Source organism: Leptinotarsa decemlineata, unplaced genomic scaffold (assembly GCF_025532065.1).
Source record: "Leptinotarsa decemlineata unplaced genomic scaffold, Ldec_3_MD MMD2_tig00001719_RagTag_RagTag, whole genome shotgun sequence".
NCBI classification, from domain to species: domain Eukaryota; kingdom Metazoa; phylum Arthropoda; class Insecta; order Coleoptera; family Chrysomelidae; genus Leptinotarsa; species Leptinotarsa decemlineata.
This window is the reverse complement of record NW_027412569.1, coordinates 3203755-3226555: the sequence shown is the minus strand read 5'-3', so window position 1 is coordinate 3226555 and position 22801 is coordinate 3203755. Positions and strand designations below refer to the sequence as shown.

Sequence of the window (22801 nt, the reverse complement as noted above, 5' to 3'; positions counted from 1 at the left end):
TGTGTTTGAATAAGTATATACATTGGGTGACATTGAAAAACAGAATTTAGAAATAGAAAATCTTCCGGAAATATTATTATAATGTGGTGGAAAATTTCAGAAATTCGAAAAAAGTCAGTTCATGAAGTTGATGTTGAATAATCATTAAAATAAAGGTATAAATTTGATAAGAACTTTCTAAAAACTGAAAGCAATGCTCTTTACACTATGAATAGATATTTTTGTTCCATCAAATCAATCATTTCCTTTAGGTGAACGATAAAAATGTGTATAGTTTGCTCATACAGAAGTAAAAATCATTTGCAACACTTAAAATGTACCGACATCAATAAATGTGTCTTTAAAATTCCGGTTGTTATGGGACATTTGAAAAATTTGGATATTGAAGATGAGACATCAAGGGTTCTATGAAGGTTGCACAAAACAGGGCCGAGAACAGTACCTTGCGGTACACTGCATTCGGTGCTAAATGAAAACCACGAATGTGAAAGCTAATTTCAACTATGTGCATGGTTGAATTCAGTTTTGTGTTAAGTTTCCTATGAAAAAACCACGAATTGCTAATGTGCTTCAATTTCGAATGTTGCAATACCGAATCACGAATGTGCTCGAGCACTAACACAACTACTCAATCTCAGAAGAGAAAAGAGAAGAAATATACTTTAGCTATAGAATATCAACCACCATCCACGACCAGCCACATTTTATTGCCACTCATCTTATAAAAAATAAAAAATAATACGACAAATTCAGAACATCCACGAAAAACATATACCAATCACTACAGTTATAACGAGATCGACCCATCACTTCGTAATATGAAACTATATTCATTTCGAAACAAAATGAGAGACAGTCTCTTGGTCAAGAATGGATAACTCAATGTTTGCACATGTAATATTTATACTTCAACATTTCTAATATTATATATATATATATATATATATATATATATATATATATATATATATATATATATATATATATATATATATATATATATATATATACCTTTTTGTCATCCCTTTTGAAATATTCACTACATTATTAACAGTATGGAAGACCTTGCTCAGACTGAAAAAGACATATAAACAAGGCCTTTCATTTCCGACGGGCTACATGAATTTTATTTGTTAATATATGTGTTAATATGAATTTCATATTATTTTCACAAAATTTAGTGAAATTTGTCGATATAGTTTACTCATACTATAGTAGCTCATAATCAAATTTACAAAGTCGAAACAGAGAGTCAAGTAGGAAGATTGATCTTAGGTATCTCAAAGTAAATCATAGGTACCCATTATATCCTTCCATGAGAAGGAAATATCAAGACTAGATAGTTGTTGGTTCACAGATGTATCAAAAAAACCTTCCGGTTCTGGTGCAGGTGTTTTCAGTCGCAGACCCAGGACAGAGATATCAACCTGCGTGAGAACCTATGCGACTGTATTTCAAGCGGAAATTTACGCTATTGAATTGTGTGCGGAGATATTGGAAGAATCCAACCTCATACACAAGTCAATAAAAATATCCTCGGACAGGTAAGCGGCATTGAAAACTCTCAGCTCCTACCGAGCAATGTCTAAACTGGTAGCAAATTGCCAAGAACGATTCTCCTTGATAGGAAGACTCAACAGATTGTCTCCGGTCTGGATTCCTTCCCATACTAGCCTTGAAGGCAATGAGGCTGCTGACGCCATTGCAAAAGAGGGTGCTGTAATCAGCTTCATCGGACCAGAATCTGCATTGGCAGCGCTTTAGGCTCTGCCAAACTAAGATTGAATACCTGAATGGCAATAAGATTTATGGATTTCTGGCAGAATCTCACAGGATTTGCTCACTTCAAGGCGTTTATCCACCCTTCGAAGCTTGATACCAAGCAGTTGTTGGAGTGCAGTAGGGATGAACTGAATCTGTCATTTGAATCATCATATGCAGAGACTCGGACTGTCGAGAGATAGTGGGTGTCGCCTCTGTTTGGAAAATAATGAAACAGCAGAGCACATACTTCGTGCCTGCCCTGCTGGGAACCGAATGAGAATTTTGGAGTTTGGCAGAGTTTGGCAGTACCATCTGACTTGAAATACCACTCACCATACAAACTGATTGGCTTCGTTAAGAAGCTGGGTTTATTTGGTCGAGTGTGAATAGGTGTGAGCCTCAATAAACCCTTGCGGGTTGCGGTAGAGGGTCGAATAGACCCACTCACTTAGGACCTAACCCAACCAAACCCATTATATCCATTGTTAGAGCCATTAAAAACTAAGGTAGCCCAAAGTTGTTCGAATGTGTATGAAAATTATATGACGAGTAGTTTTCTTCAAACTATCCGTGACTACAGAAAAAAAATAAGAATATATATAAAGAGTCTTGTTTGAAGTCATGAAACTAATGATTGCAATAATAGGGAAATCACATATTTCATGTGAAATGATCGCCCAAGGAACATACAGTGTCACCATTAAAGTGCGCACCATGTGGGAAACTTTTTTTTCGAAAAGTTTCAATGAAGTTTAACTTGTGCACTAGATTGTGCTTTAAATCTAACTCAAAATGATGCGGCCAACTGCGACCCACTGACGTTCAGTGTTTGTCAAATTCAACTTTTTTTTTTGAAAAAAAATTAAAAAAAAGGAATTTCTATATCGATTTTAACAAAAAGTTACTTGAAATAGTTGAGTCTACGGTAATTTTATATCCATATGCCAAATTTTATGCAACTAGGATGAAATTAACGTTTTGCTTATTTTTGACAGATATCCCCTTTATTTTAAAAACAAGTTCGGTTAATTGTCATCAATCCATGTATACATAACAAACTCATCATGGACTTTAACTTTTCTGATACATTTTCACTCATACGGACATTTTTAGAGAGAAATTAAAAATTTGCTATAAAAATTTTAACATGACTGGTGCAAGTTGAAGTGCGAGTTGAAGTTCTTCATACCATTTCTTGAAAAAGTAATTGTGTTAACTGAAGTGAGAGAACATATTCAAACATTTCGATGTTTCGAAACAAAATTCTGGTTGTAAACTACGATTTCTAATTCAAAACAATATATAAAAATGTACTACCACTACTGAACTCACCAGTCCCGAGAGAAGATAGTGGTAATTCCTTCTTCCTAGTGAAATATCTCTCACATGGTTGACTACTATTTCTTTGGCTACATCAGCCGTGCAATCCAGTACTACATACTTGTTGGACCAACGGGATTGCTCTTCGATACCTCTTAGGAAAGTCAAAGCTTCGCTGACATTGTTTATTCGCCTGACAGTGGAGACTTGAAAACTTTCACTTCCTGGTGTCAGTCCTTGGTATATTTGCTGGAGTCTGAGGAGTCCTTCAAGTAAATGATAAAAGTCATCGCTAATATGGAGTCAAGGTTTGCTTATTTCTTGTGTTTATTTGTATGGGGTGGATTATTTCGTTCATAGAAAATCGAAACAGCTATATTGAAATTATGACAGAACTCTACAAGGAAGAAAAAATTGTTTTAGGGACTCCACAAGTATACTTTTTTTTCGAACATAAATGACTTGCCTAACTTCACTTCCCTAAAATTTCCATGAAAACTGACAATTCTTTCGAAGATTTTGTACTTTGGTGTAATATTAATCAATTAATTGACGCAACTTTCATGAAAATGGTTGGCCAGTGAAGAAATTGCTGTCGAAATAGAAGATTTAAAACTACCAGTAAGCCTGAAATATGAATCTCTTGGCTCGATGGTTAATGGAAAATTCACTTGGTCTGTGTGTGTGTAAAAAATTGAATCAAGCAATTTTAGCTATTTACAAACTATAGTGTACCCCGAGCAAAGCATTGCTTCCAGCTGTAGCGTTTAGTTTGCCTTACTATCATTTTCTATAATTTTTTAAATAGATCCTAGAAAAGTCAGCTCATACAGGACACCATTCGAACATATCTGTCTGTGGTTGGTTGCCAGCTCCATTTGTCCAATAACTGACGTGTATTCAATTCGATTGATCAAACCAAGCACGATTCTTTTCAAGGATGAGGCTTCAGTTCGATATTTTTTTCTACGATGGCAGATGTGCCAAGGTGGTTGTGAAGGGACACAGTTTTTGGATTTGAATTCTTCTTCCTATTGAAGTCGATAATTACCCTTTTTGAATTGAGTAGAATAATATTCTAGCTATTTCGTAAACTAGCCCTGGAAACCCCAGTTTTTTGTTTATTCAAACCACGAGGCTTCCGGTTTTTGATAGATAAACTGTTGCCTACCCTCTTTAGAGGTAAGTCTTTGAGAAGCCCCAAATTGTATAATACTCTGGATACCTTTTTAGGATATCTTGTTAGGTTTGCTTTCACTAAACTTCAATTTTCGGGTTGTAGAATGACATCAGGCGAATAGGTAGGTTGAAAATTGTGAATTTATTCACTTTGCTGTTGCATATGCTATTACGTCCAACTCGGCTAGAGGCTAGAAGTACAGATATTTCTGATCTTTCCCTTTTCTTCAATTGTGAGGGAAACATCCTCGGTGGATCCAGCTAGATAGTGTACTACCTCCATTTTACTGTTATGTGAAGAGGACCAATAAGGCCAGAACTTATAATTTATTTCAACTTATAATGTTATTTAGAACATATTTCAAAGTTTCATAAAAAAACTTATAGGTGAAGTGTTACATATACATCTCAATAAAAATCACGATTAGCATATTTTCAGATTATGATGTGATATGATCTTGCAAAATTGAGTTGTTAGTCTTCTTTCTCTTTCATATACATTCCATTTCGGAATTCCAGCTTTCTGGAAAATCAGTACTATTTGCTGATGATACAACTTTGATCCATTGCAATGAAGATTCACAAATAACATACCAACAAATAGAAGTCCATTCCAAACAAATAAATATTCAACCTAATATACACAAATCAACTTTAAATTTTGAAAAATCCTCATTTATGTTCATCGATAAAAAAATTTGTTGACGTGGGAAATTGTAATTTTGTATTAATTTTCATGTAACATCATTATTTCTTTCAAATTGTCCTAACTTTCTGGCAGTGTACTTTTTGTACTTTTCATGAGAAAACCTGATTTCCACACCGTTTTTAAACAAGAAAGTTACATTTCCCCAATAAATCTGGAAGTGATCGTTTTCGAGATATTCACAATTTTCTATACCGATTTATATTACACAGCTCTTGGGGCGCTAAATGAAGTTGCTGAGAACACCACAAAAACTGAGTATATGGTGATTTTTGTCAAAATAAATAACAATTATGATTTCCCACGTCATAAAAACCCCGGGTATCAAATATTGTGCATATAACTCATTTCTTTCTGGAGTTATTTTTAAGTGTCTTTAGCCTTTAGTTACGAAAACGTATACCGCCAGATGGCAGTGCGATTTCGCCCGATGAAATAAATACAAACTCCTCCCTAATTCTAACTTGACCAAGCCGGGGCATTCCAGGGCCGAACTTTATTCGCCGACGTGTTCGTTTTTCCAAATTACATTTTAGATTAAAACATGTTCGTTTTCGTGTTGATCTCAAAGTTTGCACGAAAATTGCAGATTATTTGAAAATTATGAATCTTTTATCAAAATTGAGAAATCCAAGATGCGGACGAGATTTGTGATTAGGGCCCGATTTGACTTGCTATAAGGAAGTTTTCGGGGTCAGATATTATGAATCTTTTGTCAAACTTAACGAAGATGACGGTTCCAAGATATCGAACGAGATATGTGATTATGGTACGAATCGATTTGAAATTAGTATGTAGATTTTTTTGGGCTCGTAGAGTATAAATGTATTGTCAAAATTAATGAATTCAAGGTGACGGACAAGTTGTGTTATCCGATTCATATTTGGTACAATGGGGTTTTTGGGGTCGCACATTATGAATCTTTAGTTAAAATTAATGAATTCAAGATGGCGGCTTCAAGATGTCTGACGAGTATTGTGATTATGGACCGATTCGATTCAAAATTGGTATTTTGTAGTCTCTAGGCGTGATTTTTTTCTATTGAATTTTGGAAATTCAAGAGGGCGGACTAGTTTTGTGATATCTGGTCGGGCTTTAAGGTTCGAAGATAGTTATTTTTCTGTTGGAATTCAGAAATTCGAGATGGGAAACGAGTTTTGTTATTAATTGTCAAATTATATATAACACTGGTATTTTGAGGTTGAAGATAATGAGTTTTTCATCAAATTTCAAGAATTCAAAATAGCAGCATGAAGATGGCTATGGGTTATTTTGTGATTTATAGTCGTATTCTGTTCAAAATTTATTTTTTCGAAAACATGAGCAGGGTGTTCAGAAAATCAGATGATACTTATGAATAAAAAATTGAGAAATCAAGTATCAGAAAAAATTTTATGATTCATAGTCGGATCCTCAAAAATAATTCATCTAGGGCTCTCCGGGGTAAATTACTCATAGTTTTCCTCAAAATTAATTCATACTGGCAGATATATTTTTAAAATTGAATGATTTTAATATAATATTTTGCAGGAAAGGTCCACATTTTAAATAATATGTCTGATTCCATATAAAGGGTTAGACAATATAAGTCAATACCAATCGTGAATAATTCAATTCCGCTAATGTGTATGCAACTGTTGAAAATAAATTAAATCCAACAATGTTTTTGCTACCAATTTTGATTGTAATCAAATAAAAAATAACGAAATTCGTCCAACATTCTAGAGCCTCCATCTTAGTATTTCTTAATATGAAAATATCATGAAGTTTTGTCCCTAGTAATGAATACCTGTAAAATTTCAAGCCAATCGGAAGATATTAGACTTGCAAGATTTGATACAAACGTGTACACACGCAAACATACAGATAGGTAAGTTGAAAACTATCTGGTTATTGTAGAAATTTTAATATTTCAATCTTTTGTTCGGTCAGAATAACTTTTATCTTTTCCTATTCCCGATCCGACCCTGTGCTATATTTTACAATGGCTCTATGATACTCTCTCTCTTCCTCACCAGACGTGTGGGAGGAGCTACCTGACGGGCGTGTCATTTAAAAGAAATTCATCTTCTATTCAGACTCCAGATTCAAAAGTAATAATTAGTTTTCACTAGTCGACTGCTGAAGCAAAACTTTATTAGTTGACTTTGATAAAATTTGATATTTCCCATTTCGAAAGGCATAATGCAAGGAAATCAAATTCGTATAAATAACACATTCTTATTAAATTAATAACAAAATAAAGGAAACATTAAAAAGAAAAATGAGAAAGTCGTTTAACTGAGAAAATGATAGGCTTCAATACCGAAATGGAATAACACCAAAATATTCGTTAGTTTTGATGATGGAATTGAAGAAAAATGCCCAAAAATGAGAGAGAGAATACTTTCTATTCATCTAATATTCAAAAAATATTTTTTTTATCATTTTTCCTTCATACACTCATACAATCTTTCCTCAATCAGAATAAGAAAAATCGTTTCTGACTCCTTTTTTTTCAGGGATGAAGACCCTTAAAATACGAACAAAAAGAATCAATTTCACCCTATATCTCCGAAAGGAAACATTTCAGAACACAACTTCATATTAACTTATTTTCTTACAATTGTGTCAGGAATGCGTCACAAAGTATATTTCAACGTACTTATGTTACACCTTATTTATTCACGCATGAATATTCCTTGTAAAAATAATTTGCTGTATAAACCTTTGAGGTTTTTTGGAAATAAATTTATAATGAATGAACAGTAGAGAATTCATGTCGTGTTACCTTAGTAACAGTAATTGTCTAAGCTTGATAGCAGTCACTATTGATAATTAATGGCATGTGAATCAGTAGGCGCTGTCCGTTGAAATATTCTGCTCGTTCACTTGATTTTTCGCTTTGGATCTATATTAAATCGAAAGGTTGTATGTATAACGCGTCCTGTAATAATACAGGAACTCAGAAACATTTCAAAATGTTAGAAAATAGTTCGATAATTGGCAGGAGGTCCAAAAAGAAAGGTTGAAAGGTTGCTCGAATGATTTTTTAATATATGAGATGGAGATGTTACAAATTTATTCCTTATTCGAAAAATCTGACATATAGGGTAGCGGAATCATGGAAATAATTGCCACATTTCATTAATTTGGACTTTCATTATCTAATATGATATAAATTGATCTGAAACACCTGAAAGAATCTGTGAAAAATTAAAAAAGAGATTAGGCGAAAAATAACAATTATATTAAGCAAAAAACCGAAATAACAATTGAATAAAATACAAGCAACAACGAAAAAATTGAAAAAAATCAAACTATCAACACGAGATGAAAATTTGAAATTATTAACAAGAAATCAAAATTGAAAATTTAAAGATTCCAAACCAAGTTACTTCACGACTTTCCGTTTGTTAGTATTCACAATCGTCTTCGGGTAATAACTGGACTCATTCCTCCGAGATCTGACTATTTATAGGTCATTCGAGTGCTTTCACGTATCCCCTCTTCCCTCTCTCCGTTTGATAGGTTTTAGCGGAAGCTGACCGTTTGGCGGAAGTTGGTAGTGTTCCGCTTTATTAGAGGTTTCCATAAGTTGCGTATCTCTACGCTAGCTCGGCTTGATGCATTGTCGAACATATATGAGGACATATATGCGGCTTCTTCGAATTTTTTCCTAAACCAGTGTTCTTCCTTGTGGATGATTTCAGCTTGAGCCCACTATATGTTATGTTGATAAGTCCAAACGTGCTCTGGTATTCGTGCTGGTTCCTCCTCGCTGTGTATGTTTCTTATGCTCGGCAATGCGAACCTTCAATGGCCTCTTAGTTTCAACATTGTATGATTCTCCGCACTCGCAGTACCTTTTCGAGACCTTCTTTTGTATTACACAACCCGAAAGCACGGTCTAGTAGAATCTTGATGATTTCTCTCTTAGTCAATTGATGGTGGTTGGATTTCTAGATTAAACAATGGAGGTCCAAACTAATGAAATGCACCAAGAAACATTGTCAACTACCTTCAAACAAATAATTGTCACGTTCGGAAGAAGGAACTATTTACGTCTGAATAAAATCAAAGCTAACAAAATTTAGGGAAGATATGAGTTAGAAGCAGAATATTATTACTTCCAAACTTGATGAAAATAAATATTTCATAAGATGTGACGATTTGAAATAATTTTCCCAAATGGAATTTCGCTAAAAAATGTAGTTTCCGACTTTTCCACTACAATCAGTTTTGTTTTTTGCATCTTAATTGTATTTGAAAAATATAACGTTTCTTAGAAAAATAACATTTTTGATCAGAATTGGAATCGCACTCACCGTCATTGGAATCGTACAAGTAAATTATTCTTCTCCATCCGTAATATTTGACAGTATCAATTATGGCCTTGTGATACTCCGGCCTCATGGAAATAGCGTAGTCCATGAATCCGGAAGATGGCGCCAGTACTTTTTCGGGAAACCAAGGAGTGACGAAAGGCATCTGGAATGTATTGCTATAGGAGTGGAGAGTATCGAACGAGTCTGGAGAAACTGCTCCTAACATGGAGTAAACACCCCTTGAAAACTGGTTGCAAACTGAAAAAGATTTAGGGAAAGATCTATAATCATTATCGTTATTGTTTGATATTCTTTCACTCGGCTATAATAAAGGTACTCGAAAAGACATATTTTTTTAAACAATCTCAATTATCCATAATTTCAGTGACTACAAGTCAGCATCTGAAATCCTTTGAAAATGTTCTGCAACACGATTTATTTTGTGTAATCACTGAGTTTTGCAAAATCGTATTTTCTACTGGGTTTTGGTTACATATATTTGATTCTTACTTATGAATAAGAACAGTTAATATGAGTCTACTGACCTACTATCATATTACCCCTCACTTCACTACTTTACCTATGTTGATGATACCTACTTTACTTTATTTTGATGGCTACCTATTGAATGACTCACACTCTTATATTAACGTACAGTCCGAGCTACTGAAACTATAATCTTGAAATATACAGGTAGGTTTTTTGTATAGCTTAAATAAGCATCAAGAAAGGGGATCAGGAATTTTCACACCCAAGGGGTAGAAATATTTTGAGATTTTGACTGAGAGACTGAGATTTTTACTGTACACTTTAGAAAACCACAAAAGGTGTTTCTTTATGCAAAAGCTTTCTCGGGTGTATTGATAATGATAGTCTGTTATTGTTGAGCTTGTATCAGTTACTCCGAAACTCGTTGAAAAGGATTTTCAACTTTCACTGCTGCTTTGCTTCTGGAAATCAGTTGCCAACCCAATTTCCGTTGTTCACAACAGATGCCAGGGGAAGAATATGTTTGTGAATCCGAGCAAAACTGTGATGGTCTCCTTCAGCTTCAAAATGAATTTGAATGATTTAAATCCACCCTTTTTCAATGATGGAGTTATTTCAATGAAGTTAAAACATCTTGATGGAAAGCCGACATGTCGAAAGATTTCTGATAAATCTTGGGGTCGGTTGCAAAGTAATTCTATGTTTCTCCGCAGCTCCCACTGTAAGACAATCAGTTAGAATCAGAAACAAAAAAATAATGATCGAAACCATTATCTGATAATGTTTTCGAACTTGCAATCAGCAGCCTAGCAGTAAAAGCTGCATAAAAAGCCTGAGTCAGATCTCGTTTGGCAAACAGTGATAAAGCTTGGCTTTGCAACTCACTATCATGTCTGGTTTCGGATCGGATAGTAGACTTGCAGTTGAAGACAGAGGAAGTTTGGAGACCTATTTCATCGGCAGTCAATTTCAAGGGATGGTTCTGCAACTGTACGTCTTGGAGAGCCACTTTTACTAGTTTTCAATGAAATGACAGTCGACAATTGGAATTTACACTGATCACAAGTTATACACAATTCTCTGCTGATCATTAAAAAATGATCGATTTTATCGAAATCAAAGTGATGATGCGGATTTTTCCAAAATTGTGAATGCAATAATGGATTGATATGACATAAAAATGGAAGCATCGTGGGTATATGCTCATGGTACATAAACAACTATAACAGCTTCAGTTGAAATTTGGGGCCTTCTGAATATTAATCTACAAAAACAAAAAAAAAGATTCCAATCCAGTGTAATCCTTTCAAATCAAATCAGTCTCATCCCCCTACACTGTAGGTTAATGGACTAACACCTATCAGAACGCAACTACTATCCTGGCTGATACCACGAAGGGCATTGGATTATATCCGAAAGGTGTCAGTGCAGTGCAGTTATTCCTGCATATTCTGTTGGCGATACAACTGCCGCAATAGATTTTAAATTATTGAAACATACTTGCAGACCAGTTTCGGGATATTTGGCCACTCGTCAGTGCAAAGTAGTCTCCATCATCAACATAAAGTTGATGATTAACGATAATTGAAAATCGAATTCCTTGAGAGTATCATTCCTCGAACTAGGCTTAAGCGGACAACAAACAACAGGTTTGCCATCGCCCCATCTGCCTGTGTACGAGGTAACCAGCGGCATATCCGAAATTTGCCAATTTCTCGTATAAGGAAAGGAAACTTCTCAGTCAGTGGGCGTTCTTGAATACTGGCTATAAATCAAACCATCTAAAAGTACAATTCGTTCAGGCCAGTCGGATATAATCCAACGCCCTTCGTGGTAGTAGCCATGGGAGCAGTTGTTTTCTGATTGGTGTCAGTCCATTAACCTACATTGTAGGAAGTTGAGACTGGCGTGAACAAATTGGTCCTTCAGCTGATTTGATTTATATCCAGTCTTCAAGTGTGCCCACTGACTATATGTGAGAAATTCGTTCAAATGTTGCTCTGGAAGATGATTCATAGAAAAATTCCCTTCATTTCAATTCCTCTTTTTGAATTTTTCCCAGTATACCGCTTCATAAAAATATGTGCTTCGTAAATTAGATACTACAGAGAACACAGCTGAGAGTTTTATACACAACACTCCACAGATTCAATTAAAAATCCAATTACTTTGAAACATAAACAATGTACCTTCTCGGGCTCCATTTTGCTGGGAGCACAATAAAGAGCTGAGAAAAGTAATGAAATTAATGAGGATTACTCTTTGAGAACGTTTCTTCATTTCCGGTTTTGTGTTGAACCTTCTGAATGTAACAATGTAGCAAAAATTGAATTTTTGTTTTGAGCGAAGCACTGAGCTTTCATATAACACTGTTTTTTTGTCGATGCCAATGAATTTTGATGATTTCAAAGTTAAGTAATCCATAACTTAATTATTTTGAATTCATTTCAACCATATGAGTCGCCAGGATCATACGGTAACGCAGCGAAATGGGCCAGAACTTTTATTTCAGAACAAACTCTCGATCGTGAACTAAGCGGAGAATGTGCCTATGATATTTGAACATCATATATTCAACTGGAAGCAGTTGGTGAAATGGTACGTCTACAAACTTTCTGAAGAGGACCTCTTAAACGTGTACAGAAGAATAACTTTTCGAAATATTCAAGCTCAACCTTTTGTTTTATTGCTCGAATCTAAAATCTAGCATTCGCAGTCAAACTTGTTTCTATGAAAACCACCATGGAAGTTGATAAAAATATCCACTTAGGAGATGAATGAACATCAAACGTCGATGTATCATTGTTGACGGTTTCCTCCTCTACATCCGATTGATCCTGAGGCAGCGTTCAAATTTGATCTAATACCTGAATTCATTTCTCCCCAATGAAGCAACTTACCGAACATAATCACTTGCTAGAACAACTTCTCACACTGTGCGCCTAAGTGTCGCGAGAGCCATGAGAACGACCCCAACAACAGCACTTGAGATCCTACTAGGACTTCCACCATTGCACATCAACATACAAAGAAGGCTTGACTAGTGACACGCAGGCTAATGCAGGGGAAAACTCCAATCAGCCGGTCACATGGTGCAGAATACTTGAAACTGAACAATGAACTGGAAGCAGATCCAATACTAGGAATGCCCGTGGATAACACAGTTCCACAGTACAACTTTCAAAAAGATTTCAAAATCATCATACCAAGTAGAGAGGACTGGCCAAACGGCCCACCGGTAAAAGCGGAAGAGACTTGGTATACAGATGGCTCAAAGACCCAAGAAGGAGTGGGAGCCGGTATATACTGGGACAGCACCAAAGTTATGTTTGTAATGAATGTAATAAACTCAAATACAGAATACACCAAATACCGTCATTTACAAATTTTTCTCGTCTGGAAAAAAGAAGATTGAAGAGATATTTTTTTCACAGATTTAAATAATCACTATAATTCGATATGACAGAGCATCGTCATGTATCTTGTGTCTTTTCCTAATTTTACATTCAAATTTCATTCCCGACTTGACAAATGGTATTTGAGGATTATACTCCGATTCAATTGTATTGACCCATTTTCAAAACTATCACATGTGTTACTAAAACTCATTAAAATTTTTAGTAAATAAATACTCAAACACAGTGCATACCATTAACTGGAGTCTGTCTATCAAGATAGTGGGAAATACTAAAGGGTATTCCAACAGGGTCTTCCGAAATTTGATAATTGATACCAGCCAACGTGTTGAGGCTGCATCTATCAAATTGGTTGTCAGTTATTCGATCTGTTTTGCCAAATATGCCATGCCAATAAATGCTATAGATGGATATAGCATTCATCAACACGTGCAAATAATAAAATTGTCTCATGAAAATGGGTGTTCAGTAAACAATCGACTAACACCCGGTCGTCAACGGACACAAGATCTGCTGAAAACATCGCCGCTGCCTGTGAGAGTGTGCAGGAGAATTCGAATCATCACCCGAAAACGATTGTAGATACTAACAATCGAAACGTCGTGAACTAACGTGGCTTGGAATCTCTTAACTTTTTTATTTTCATTTTATTTCTTCAATTTTAATTTTTATTCAATCGTTCTATTTGCACTTGTATTTTATTACACTATTATTTTATTTCAGATTATTTATGCTCAATATATTTGTTATTTTCAGCTATTCATTTTTGATTCTTCTTTTTTATTTGTTTCAGGGATTTCAAATTATTTTATATAATAGACGATGGATGTCTGAACTAGTGAAAAATCTCAGACTAATCATAGAAAGCATCACCCGGGTATCTGCTGTTTTTGAAAAGTATCATTTTTAGGAATCGTTTTTGTGTTACTTCAAGTGGCTTTGAATATTTTTTAGAAACCCCTCCCTATCCGACTATTCCATATTTTAAGTGTGATTCTATCACACTTTGGTAAATACACACATCGGAAAAGTCTATGGATATTTTTAAAAATGGCAATAATTTTTTTTAGATCGCTTTAGGGAAAAAAAAGTTGACGGGTGATTATTAAACGAATGTAACTTACAACAAAATTTATTAAATGGTCAAAAATACTGAGTGCGCATATAAGCAAAACTATATGGCTCTTCTTTGGCACGCCGAAAAAAAATCATAATACAAAAAAAATTGGAATCAGTACAAAGAATGGCCTCCACGCTGGTTTATTACGGCCCTACATCTATCGTGCATAGACAAAATGAGATTGTCAATGTCTTGTTGAGGTACATTTGCCCATTCAGCGATTAAAAGCTCTCTCAATTGAAACGTTGTGTTAATGTTTCCCATATGCGAAGTAATTCTTCGTTGAAGCATGTCTTACACATGCTCGATGGGATTCAGGTCCGGTGATTGTGCTGGCCATGGCAATACATCAACTCCTTCGTTGGTGAGCCAGTCACTAGACGCGCGACATGTGGACGAGCATTATCGTGCATTAGGTGGAAGTTTTCACCAACAGCACCAGCAAACGGACGGACGATAGGTAGAAGAATGGTGTCGAGGTACTGTCGAGCTGTGAGGGAGCGATTTGGAAAAACGAGATCGGTTCTGCCACCGATCATGATTTCGCCCCATAGCATTACTGTACCACCGCTGTATGTGTGGACTTCCTTGACGTGTCTCAAACGTTCATTATTTCCAGGTCGTCCCCACAGTGTTACTCGACGAGAATCTGGATGAAATCCAAATCTGGATTCGTCTGTAAACAAAACTGTGGCTCAATCATTCGCATCCCAGTTTTGATGTTCTTGACACCTCTCTAATCTTCTACCGCGATAGCCTCTCGACAAAGGTGGACATCTAAGTGGCCTTCTGTTGTGGAGATCTGCTTCATGCAGTAGATTTCTGACAGTATCACGACCAATGGTTACCTGGTGCGTCTGCTGCAACACGTTAACCAACTCAGGTGCTGTGATTGTCGGTTGTCTTCTTGCGGTTAAGACCAAAAATCGGTCTTGAACTGCAGTTGTAGCGCGTCCTCGCCCTGGATGTTGTTCGGCTGGACTGCCAGTTTCACGGAAACGCCGCCACAATCGACTGATAACACTTTGGGAGACCCCCAAACGAAGAGCTACATCATTTTGTCGCATGCCACTTCGAAGAAGCCCTACAGCTCTATTCATCTCAGCCAATGGTAAGTGATGGCGTTTCATGTTGAAGCACAATATTTCCAGTTTAATTGCTTAGCAAGAACCGCATAGAATGTACAAACTCGACACTTTCAGATTATTCATTTTAGCCGAAAACCTACAGTTTGTAAAAAACTTGATAAAAGATTAGTTACCGTTTTTGCAGGCTTTGTTCAACCCATAGAAATCTACAGGGTGGTCGAGTGTACCAAATTAATCGAAATTAAACGACCTCATGCATTTATTTTTATGATATTTAGTATGTTATTAAAATATCCCTAGACTTTTCCGATGTGTGTAATTTTGAGTTGACTGGTTTCGAATATTTCTGCTATTCTCTTGAATCTATATGGAATACATCGTTGTGAGTTCCATTTGAAGTACTTATTAATCATTATACCAAGATACTTAGTTTTATCTACTGACATAATGGCATCAATAGGTATTTCAAACGATTGAAAAATCTCAATTAAAAGAAGTTTCAGTACCACTAAGCATTATGACATGATATGAAATATCTGAGTATGGTGATTATCATTATTTTCAATATCATATATGAACCAACTATTCTGATAATGATCTCTCATCGAATAAACCTTTGGATCCTGAAATATCACCACCTGTTCCCAACTTGAAATAATCTTCAACCCAGTTTCATGTTCAATAAAATAATTAATATTTTTTATACTCACTCAGCCTCGATAACTTGAATGCATCCGCTGTATTTATGACATCCACAAATGCTTGAAACTCAAACTTTCTGGTGGTCAGATTTTGATTGTGCAGCAACACAGCATATTTGAAGGCCGTCTGAACGTCATCAGTACCTTGCTCAAAGATGGCACCTGGAAAGTATATGATTAGTTTCATATCAGTCATGTAGGAAGCAATCATAATATTTTCATTCTAGTCAGGAATTCGCAGTTGAAAAGCAGGGAAAGCAGCCTACATGACTATCAAACAACTGGGCAGCAACACCTGAGGCAGTTAACTCAAGGACAAGTTTGTTTGAAGGTGATTGACAATGTTTCGTGATGAATTTCACTAGTTCGGACTTCCATTGTCTACTATATAAAATGATTTGAAATCCCTGAAACAAGTGAAAAAAGAATAATTAAAAAAGAATAGTTGAAAATAACAATTATATTAAGCAACAATAAACCTGAAATGAAATGATAGTGAAATAACCTACAAGTAAAAATATAATAATTGAATAAATAAAAATTAAAGGAATGAAAAAAGAAAATAATAAAAAATAAAAAAGTGTAGAGATTCCAAGTCACGTTAGTTCACGACGTTTCGATTGTTGGTATCTTCGGGTGATGACTGGACTGATTCCTCCGAGAGATGACTATTTTATAGGTCGTTGAAATACTTTCACTTTCTCTACTTTCCATTTTCCGCTTCACTGATTCCGTGAGAGATGACCGTTTTGGCGGGAGTTGGTCATTTTTCGTTTGATGATGGGTTTCCATATGTTTCGTATATCTACGCTGGCCTGGCTGAATACGTTGTTGGACAACATGTATGCGGCTTCCTTAAATTTTCTCCTGAACCAATGTTCCTCTCTGTGCAAGATCTCAGCTTGGGACCACTTGATGTTGTGTTGATGGGTCCAAACATGGTCTGCTATTCCTGATTTGCTGGTTTCTCTTCGCTGTGTGTGCTTTTTGTGCTCGGCAATGCGAACATTCAACGGCCTCTTAGTTTCACCAATATAGGATTTTCCGCACTCACAGGGTATCCGGTAAATGCAATTCTTGGAATCGCAGTCCGCGTTTGGGGGCCTGGTTTTCGTGAGGCTGCTACGGATAGTGTTACCGGATCTGAAACAGGTTCTAATGTTGTACTTGGAACCAATTCTTCTTATCCTCTCCGATAATCCTCTGATGGGATCGCCACTTTCACCAGTCATAGCCAACATATATATGGAGTGGTTTGAAACTCTGACCATTGAAGAAGCCCACAAGAAACCTCGAGTCTGGTTGAGATATGTTGACGACACCTTCATAATATGGAACCATGGGAATACTGAACTAGACGCCTTTCTGAAACACATCAACAACGTGAGACCTTCCATCACTTTCACAATGGAGAAGGAAATCCACAATGAATTGCCATTCTTAGACGTTTTGGTGAAGAGGACCGACACTAAGTGGGAAACATCTGTATACCGAAAACCCACTCATACGGGACAGTATCTGAACCACGAATCCAACCACCATCAATCGACAAAAAGAGGAATCATCAAGACTCTATTAGACCGTGCTTTTGGGCTCTGTAATACAAAGGAAGGTCTCGAGAAGGAACTAGACATCATCAAAAATGATCTTCAGCGGAATGGATACTCCAAAGCGATGGTAGAAAAGACTTTGGCTAAAAGACAGCAGGAGCCTCGCAAGGAAGAGAAGCCGTCACAACCAATGCTTGCACTTCCCTACATCAGAGGATTATCGGAGAGGATAAGAAGAATTGGTTCCAAGTACAACATTAGAACCTGTTTCAGACCCGGTAACACTATCCGTAGCAGCCTCACGAAAACCAGGCCCCCAAACGCGGACTGCGATTCCAAGAATTGCATTTACCGGATACCCTGTGAGTGCGGAAAATCCTATATTGGTGAAACTAAGAGGCCGTTGAATGTTCGCATTGCCGAGCACAAAAAGCACACACAGCGAGGAGAAACCAGCAAATCAGGAATAGCAGACCATGTTTGGACCCATCAACACAACATCGAGTGGTCCCAAGCTGAGATCTTGCACAGAGAGGAACATTGGTTCAGGAGAAAATTTAAGGAAGCCGCATACATGTTGTCCAACAACGTATTCAGCCAGGCCAGCGTAGATATACGAAACATATGGAAACCCATCATCAAACGAAAAATGACCAACTCCCGCCAAAACGGTCATCTCTCACGGAATCAGTGAAGCGGAAAATGGAAAGTAGAGAAAGTGAAAGTATTTCAACGACCTATAAAATAGTCATCTCTCGGAGGAATCAGTCCAGTCATCACCCGAAGACGATTGTAGATACCAACAATCGAAACGTCGTGAACTAACGTGACTTGGAATCTCTACACTTTTTTATTTTTTATTATTTTCTTTTTTCATTCCTTTAATTTTTATTTATTCAATTATTATATTTTTACTTGTAGGTTATTTCACTATCATTTCATTTCAGGTTTATTGTTGCTTAATATAATTGTTATTTTCAATTATTCTTTTTTAATTATTCTTTTTTTACTTCTTTCAGGGATTTCAAATCATTTTATATAGTAGACAATGGAAGTCCGAACTAGTGAAATTCAAGGACAAGTATCAGTCATGAAAAGTTTGGACGGAAATGCAATAAGTTCATAAGGCTATGTTTTCTGGTAATTTGGAAGTAACAAGCAAAAAGTCATAAGGTTATGTTTTCTGGTAACTTGGAAGTAATTAGCAAAAGTTCATGAGTATATGTTTTCAGGTAACTTGTAAAGCAACAAGCAAAAGTTCATAAGGTTACGTTTTCTGGTAACTTGGAAGTAAGAAGAAAATATTTCTGAAGCTATGTGAAAATAACAAGCGAATGTTCATGAGGCTATGTTTTCTGATAATTCGAAATTAACAAGCAAAAGATCATGAGGCTATGTTTTCTGGTAACTTGGGAGTAACGGAAGGATATGCTACCAAAAATGGTTTCTTCTGATGAGGAAAACATAACCAAATCAACCAGTGACCTGACTGTTTCAGACAATTCATCTTTGTAAAAAATGTTGAATCAACTTCCACTGTAGAACTTGAAATGGATTTAATCATTTGAAATTTCAGGTTTTTTAAGCTTGCAATATTTGAAAACATATATAATCCACGAAAGGTTTTTTCATGTCATTTTTCATTTTTTTAATAGTCTCTCAAATAATCCAAGACCAGAGGACTCAAGAAGCTTTCTCAGGATGAAATGATAAATACCTCAATAATGATCAGCCTTCATGAATATTCTGAACATATGCTCTTGAAATGAGGTGGAATGTGAAATATTTTGAATATTTTTTTGGTTCAATTTTCAAAAGAGAAGAGACTTTCTTGTCAAAAATTCAACGGTGCTTTTACAGAGAGTCACTTCCATTCATAAGTTACACATACAAGTGGATGACAAATTTCTCATCATTCTTTTTATTTCGAAAAAAAATCATTTTTATCATCGCTACAGGCTACCTTTTCAAAATCTGCATATATCTTTCAATAATTTTGATTCTTTTCAGACTGTTGGAAGACGAGGTGCCAATAACTATGAAAACCCAATGGAATTTTCTTCATGAACAACCCTCAAACCACAGCCCCCTGTATCCCAGCGCTGTCAGAGGTCGGCAATGTTATCATATATCAGTTGTAAGTATATAACCTAACATCGATTCAAGCACTTTCTTGGTCTTAGCCTTGCTGGAGTTGTCCAGTAAACTTACCCAAGGGTATTTTATCTCCGGTGGCCATGATTCCGGATGAGTAAGTGAACAAAACAACACAAATCCCCAGATTTAGGGCGCTCATGGCGGCCGACACTCGCACAGCTTCGCGAATAGTGGACCAAATCTCACAACAAAGAGATGCTGTCATCATTGCGCAGACGCTCTTATTTCTACATCCCCCTTAGCCCGATGAATTCATTAGTTTTCTTGTCTCCGAGCTTCTACGCTTTTTCACTTACGGATATTTTGTTGACTTATGATCGTGATATATCATATACCTTGCGCCAATTCCACATTTCTCGAAGACATTCTCCGTATTACTATGCTTTTTGGACTGAGATACTTGTCCGACTCAGAAAGACCCTTAAGAAGTTATGAGAGCGATATATGTCAGGTGGTGATGATTTATGTTGGAGTGCTGAATGCTACCTCTAAATGAAAGAGTTTTGGAAGGTAGTTTTGGAGAAAACAGAAAAACTGATCAAATAACCTCAGTATTTAGATACAGATAATATTTGTGAGATGAGAAAATAGAACTCTTCGAGTAGGTGATCTTGAAAACATTAAAAAAAGGGTTGAAACATATGTATAGGCCATCACCAGGCATGTAAACAGTAGATGCGATAGAAATGGTGCAGCAAATTGCTAGAGATGAGAACCAGAAATATTCTTAGACGTATTATACACTTTGCACTATCATCACTGTTGATACCGACACCTACTTTGAAAAAAGTCTAAGTAGAACAATCAGGTTATACTTTTCAGATAAAGAGATAATCCTTGAGGAAGTAGTACCGATCAGCAGAGTACCGAAAGGCCAGTTGAACATCTTGAAACCTTCTCTATGTCAAACTTCTTGAACTAGAGCAAATGTTCCAGATGATATTCGCCAAAGACGAAAGAGGCATTCACAATTCAGCATGTCCCTGACTGGTTAGGACAAAAAGGCCGATACCATTTCACTTCACAGTCCAAATTGTGAAAGTTACTCGATAAGTAGAGTCATAATCTCTGGCACTAACACCAACACTCTCTTGATGTGTGTTTTGCTTACCAAGTTACCATCATCAAAAAATTACTAAAATGAATTTAACAACTGATTTATACATCAAGACGAATAATTACTTTCAATATTGAGTGACATCGAATCAGTTTCTAGTATTAGTTGACAAATCACCCCAATAACTGTATGCGTATCAAAGGCTCCAAATTAGTTTTCAGAGCACCAAGAGCTAGTTCTATTGTTCTGGCTTTGATTAACAGAAACATAATGTAGCTTTGGATGTGGAATGTGTGTTGTAAATGATTCGTGCATGTTCTGCGCTGCTTGTTGCATTAGTCTGTACGCGGCTTTAGATGAAAGACTTACATTTGAAAATAGTGTAACTGGGAGTTTGACTGGATACAGAGATTATTCTTGCAGAAAGTGTGAATAACGTCTTTTGTGAATTCAAGGGACAGTTTATCAAGAGATTTCTACTGGACAGTTTACAAAACGTCTTTTACTATTATAAAGTTTTCTCAAGCGTGTTCATACTGACTGATATACTGCTTTGACGATTTGAATCATATGACCTCCTACCCACCTAACTCATTTGTGTCCAATTGATCTTTTTATCTAAAACACTGATATTTTCTAGTTTCATTGTTAGATTTATGTAAATTAAAACGTATTCTGGACAGAATTTTTTTTTTGACAAACATAAGAGAAAAATACGTGTACTCAAACGAGTACAATGGGAACAAGTGAGGTAAAATGTTATCTATGAAATATTTTCATTCGCTACTAACATCACCAGTGTGAAATTGTATAAAACAGTTTTTTTACAAATATAATATTATGTTACATTTTTGGCCGCTCTATCTTGCATGTTAGTGGCACTGGTTGCATCTCAACTGTTCTTCTAATTTTCTTGGGTAGTGTCCTGTCCCATCATTCACCAAACTTCTTAGAATATTTCTTGAAAAGATGTCTGTGGTTTCCTATAACTTCTTAGATACTGTCTTGTGATGGACCATGTGAAATCTAGCAGATCAAGTTTTTTTGGGTTGAAGAGAGCACATGTAATTTTCATGCGGTGACAACTGATAGATTTAGCATGTGTGTCCATGAAGGCCACTACCACTTTTTGCCTTGTACCGAGACTCTATAATTGCTAACTCCCTGGTCTGAAAGGTCAACATCTCCTATGCCAGAATTAGCAATCAGTCTTGGTTGGGGCACATCAACTTTTGCTTGTTGTTCTTCAGACCATCGTTTTACTTCAACTATAGGCTCAACGCTGTCAAAAGTAGTTCCCATCGATACCATATTATTATCTTTCCATCTGATGAATAATATCAAATTGCTGCTATCATAACGATAATCATAGTAACCATGCTTTTGTTTCTTCATTGTTTTTTCAAAAGATAAGGAGCAGTTTTTTATTCGATTACTTCTTACAGTTCCGGTAGCCCTTTATCCCAATTGTCTCAGAGTAGTTAGCAAACCATGACTCGAGAAATAGTTGTCAAAAAAAATAACATAGTCTCCAGGTTGTTCAATGGTAGAACAAGTTCTAAAACAATTTTGGATCCCAGGGGCAAATTTACACCAACCACATTTGGAGAAGTTGATTTTGCACCACAGTAAGTGTCAAATTTACAACAGTATCCTGTAAATGAACATATCATCCAATCTTCAAAACCAAAGCAATCTGGTTTTTCCCTGATGAATTGCTTTCACGAATGGTGTTCAAAATACTTCACCATAGCCTCATCAATCGAGAGCTTCTCATGAAATACACCTCAGTGCAAAGTTTTCATTCATTTTATTCATCAGGGAACGTACTTTGAACATTTTATCTGTTTCATCGAGTTCTGCATTGTTGGTCAGATGAAAATATTTTTTTATTTCATAATATTTGTTCCGACTCACTTTCAGATCAATGGGATTTGTACATCTTCA

At 36.0% G+C, this 22801-nt stretch overlaps 1 protein-coding gene across 1 annotated transcript in view; it reads right to left on the bottom strand.

Annotated features, from left to right (window-relative positions):
• LOC111502371 (Glutamate receptor IB) overlaps nt 1–19972 on the bottom strand; it is a 112134-nt gene extending 92162 nt beyond the window's left edge. The window contains exons 1-4 of the mRNA XM_023156445.2: nt 19852–19972; nt 16100–16252; nt 9277–9534; nt 3097–3350 (exon numbers count right to left, since the gene is read on the bottom strand). Coding sequence (XP_023012213.1) covers nt 3097–3350; nt 9277–9534; nt 16100–16252; nt 19852–19936 — 750 coding nt within the window. The 5' untranslated portion in view covers nt 19937–19972. The remainder of the gene's footprint in view (nt 1–3096; nt 3351–9276; nt 9535–16099; nt 16253–19851) is intronic.
• Nucleotides 19973–22801: the final 2829 nt, after the last annotated feature.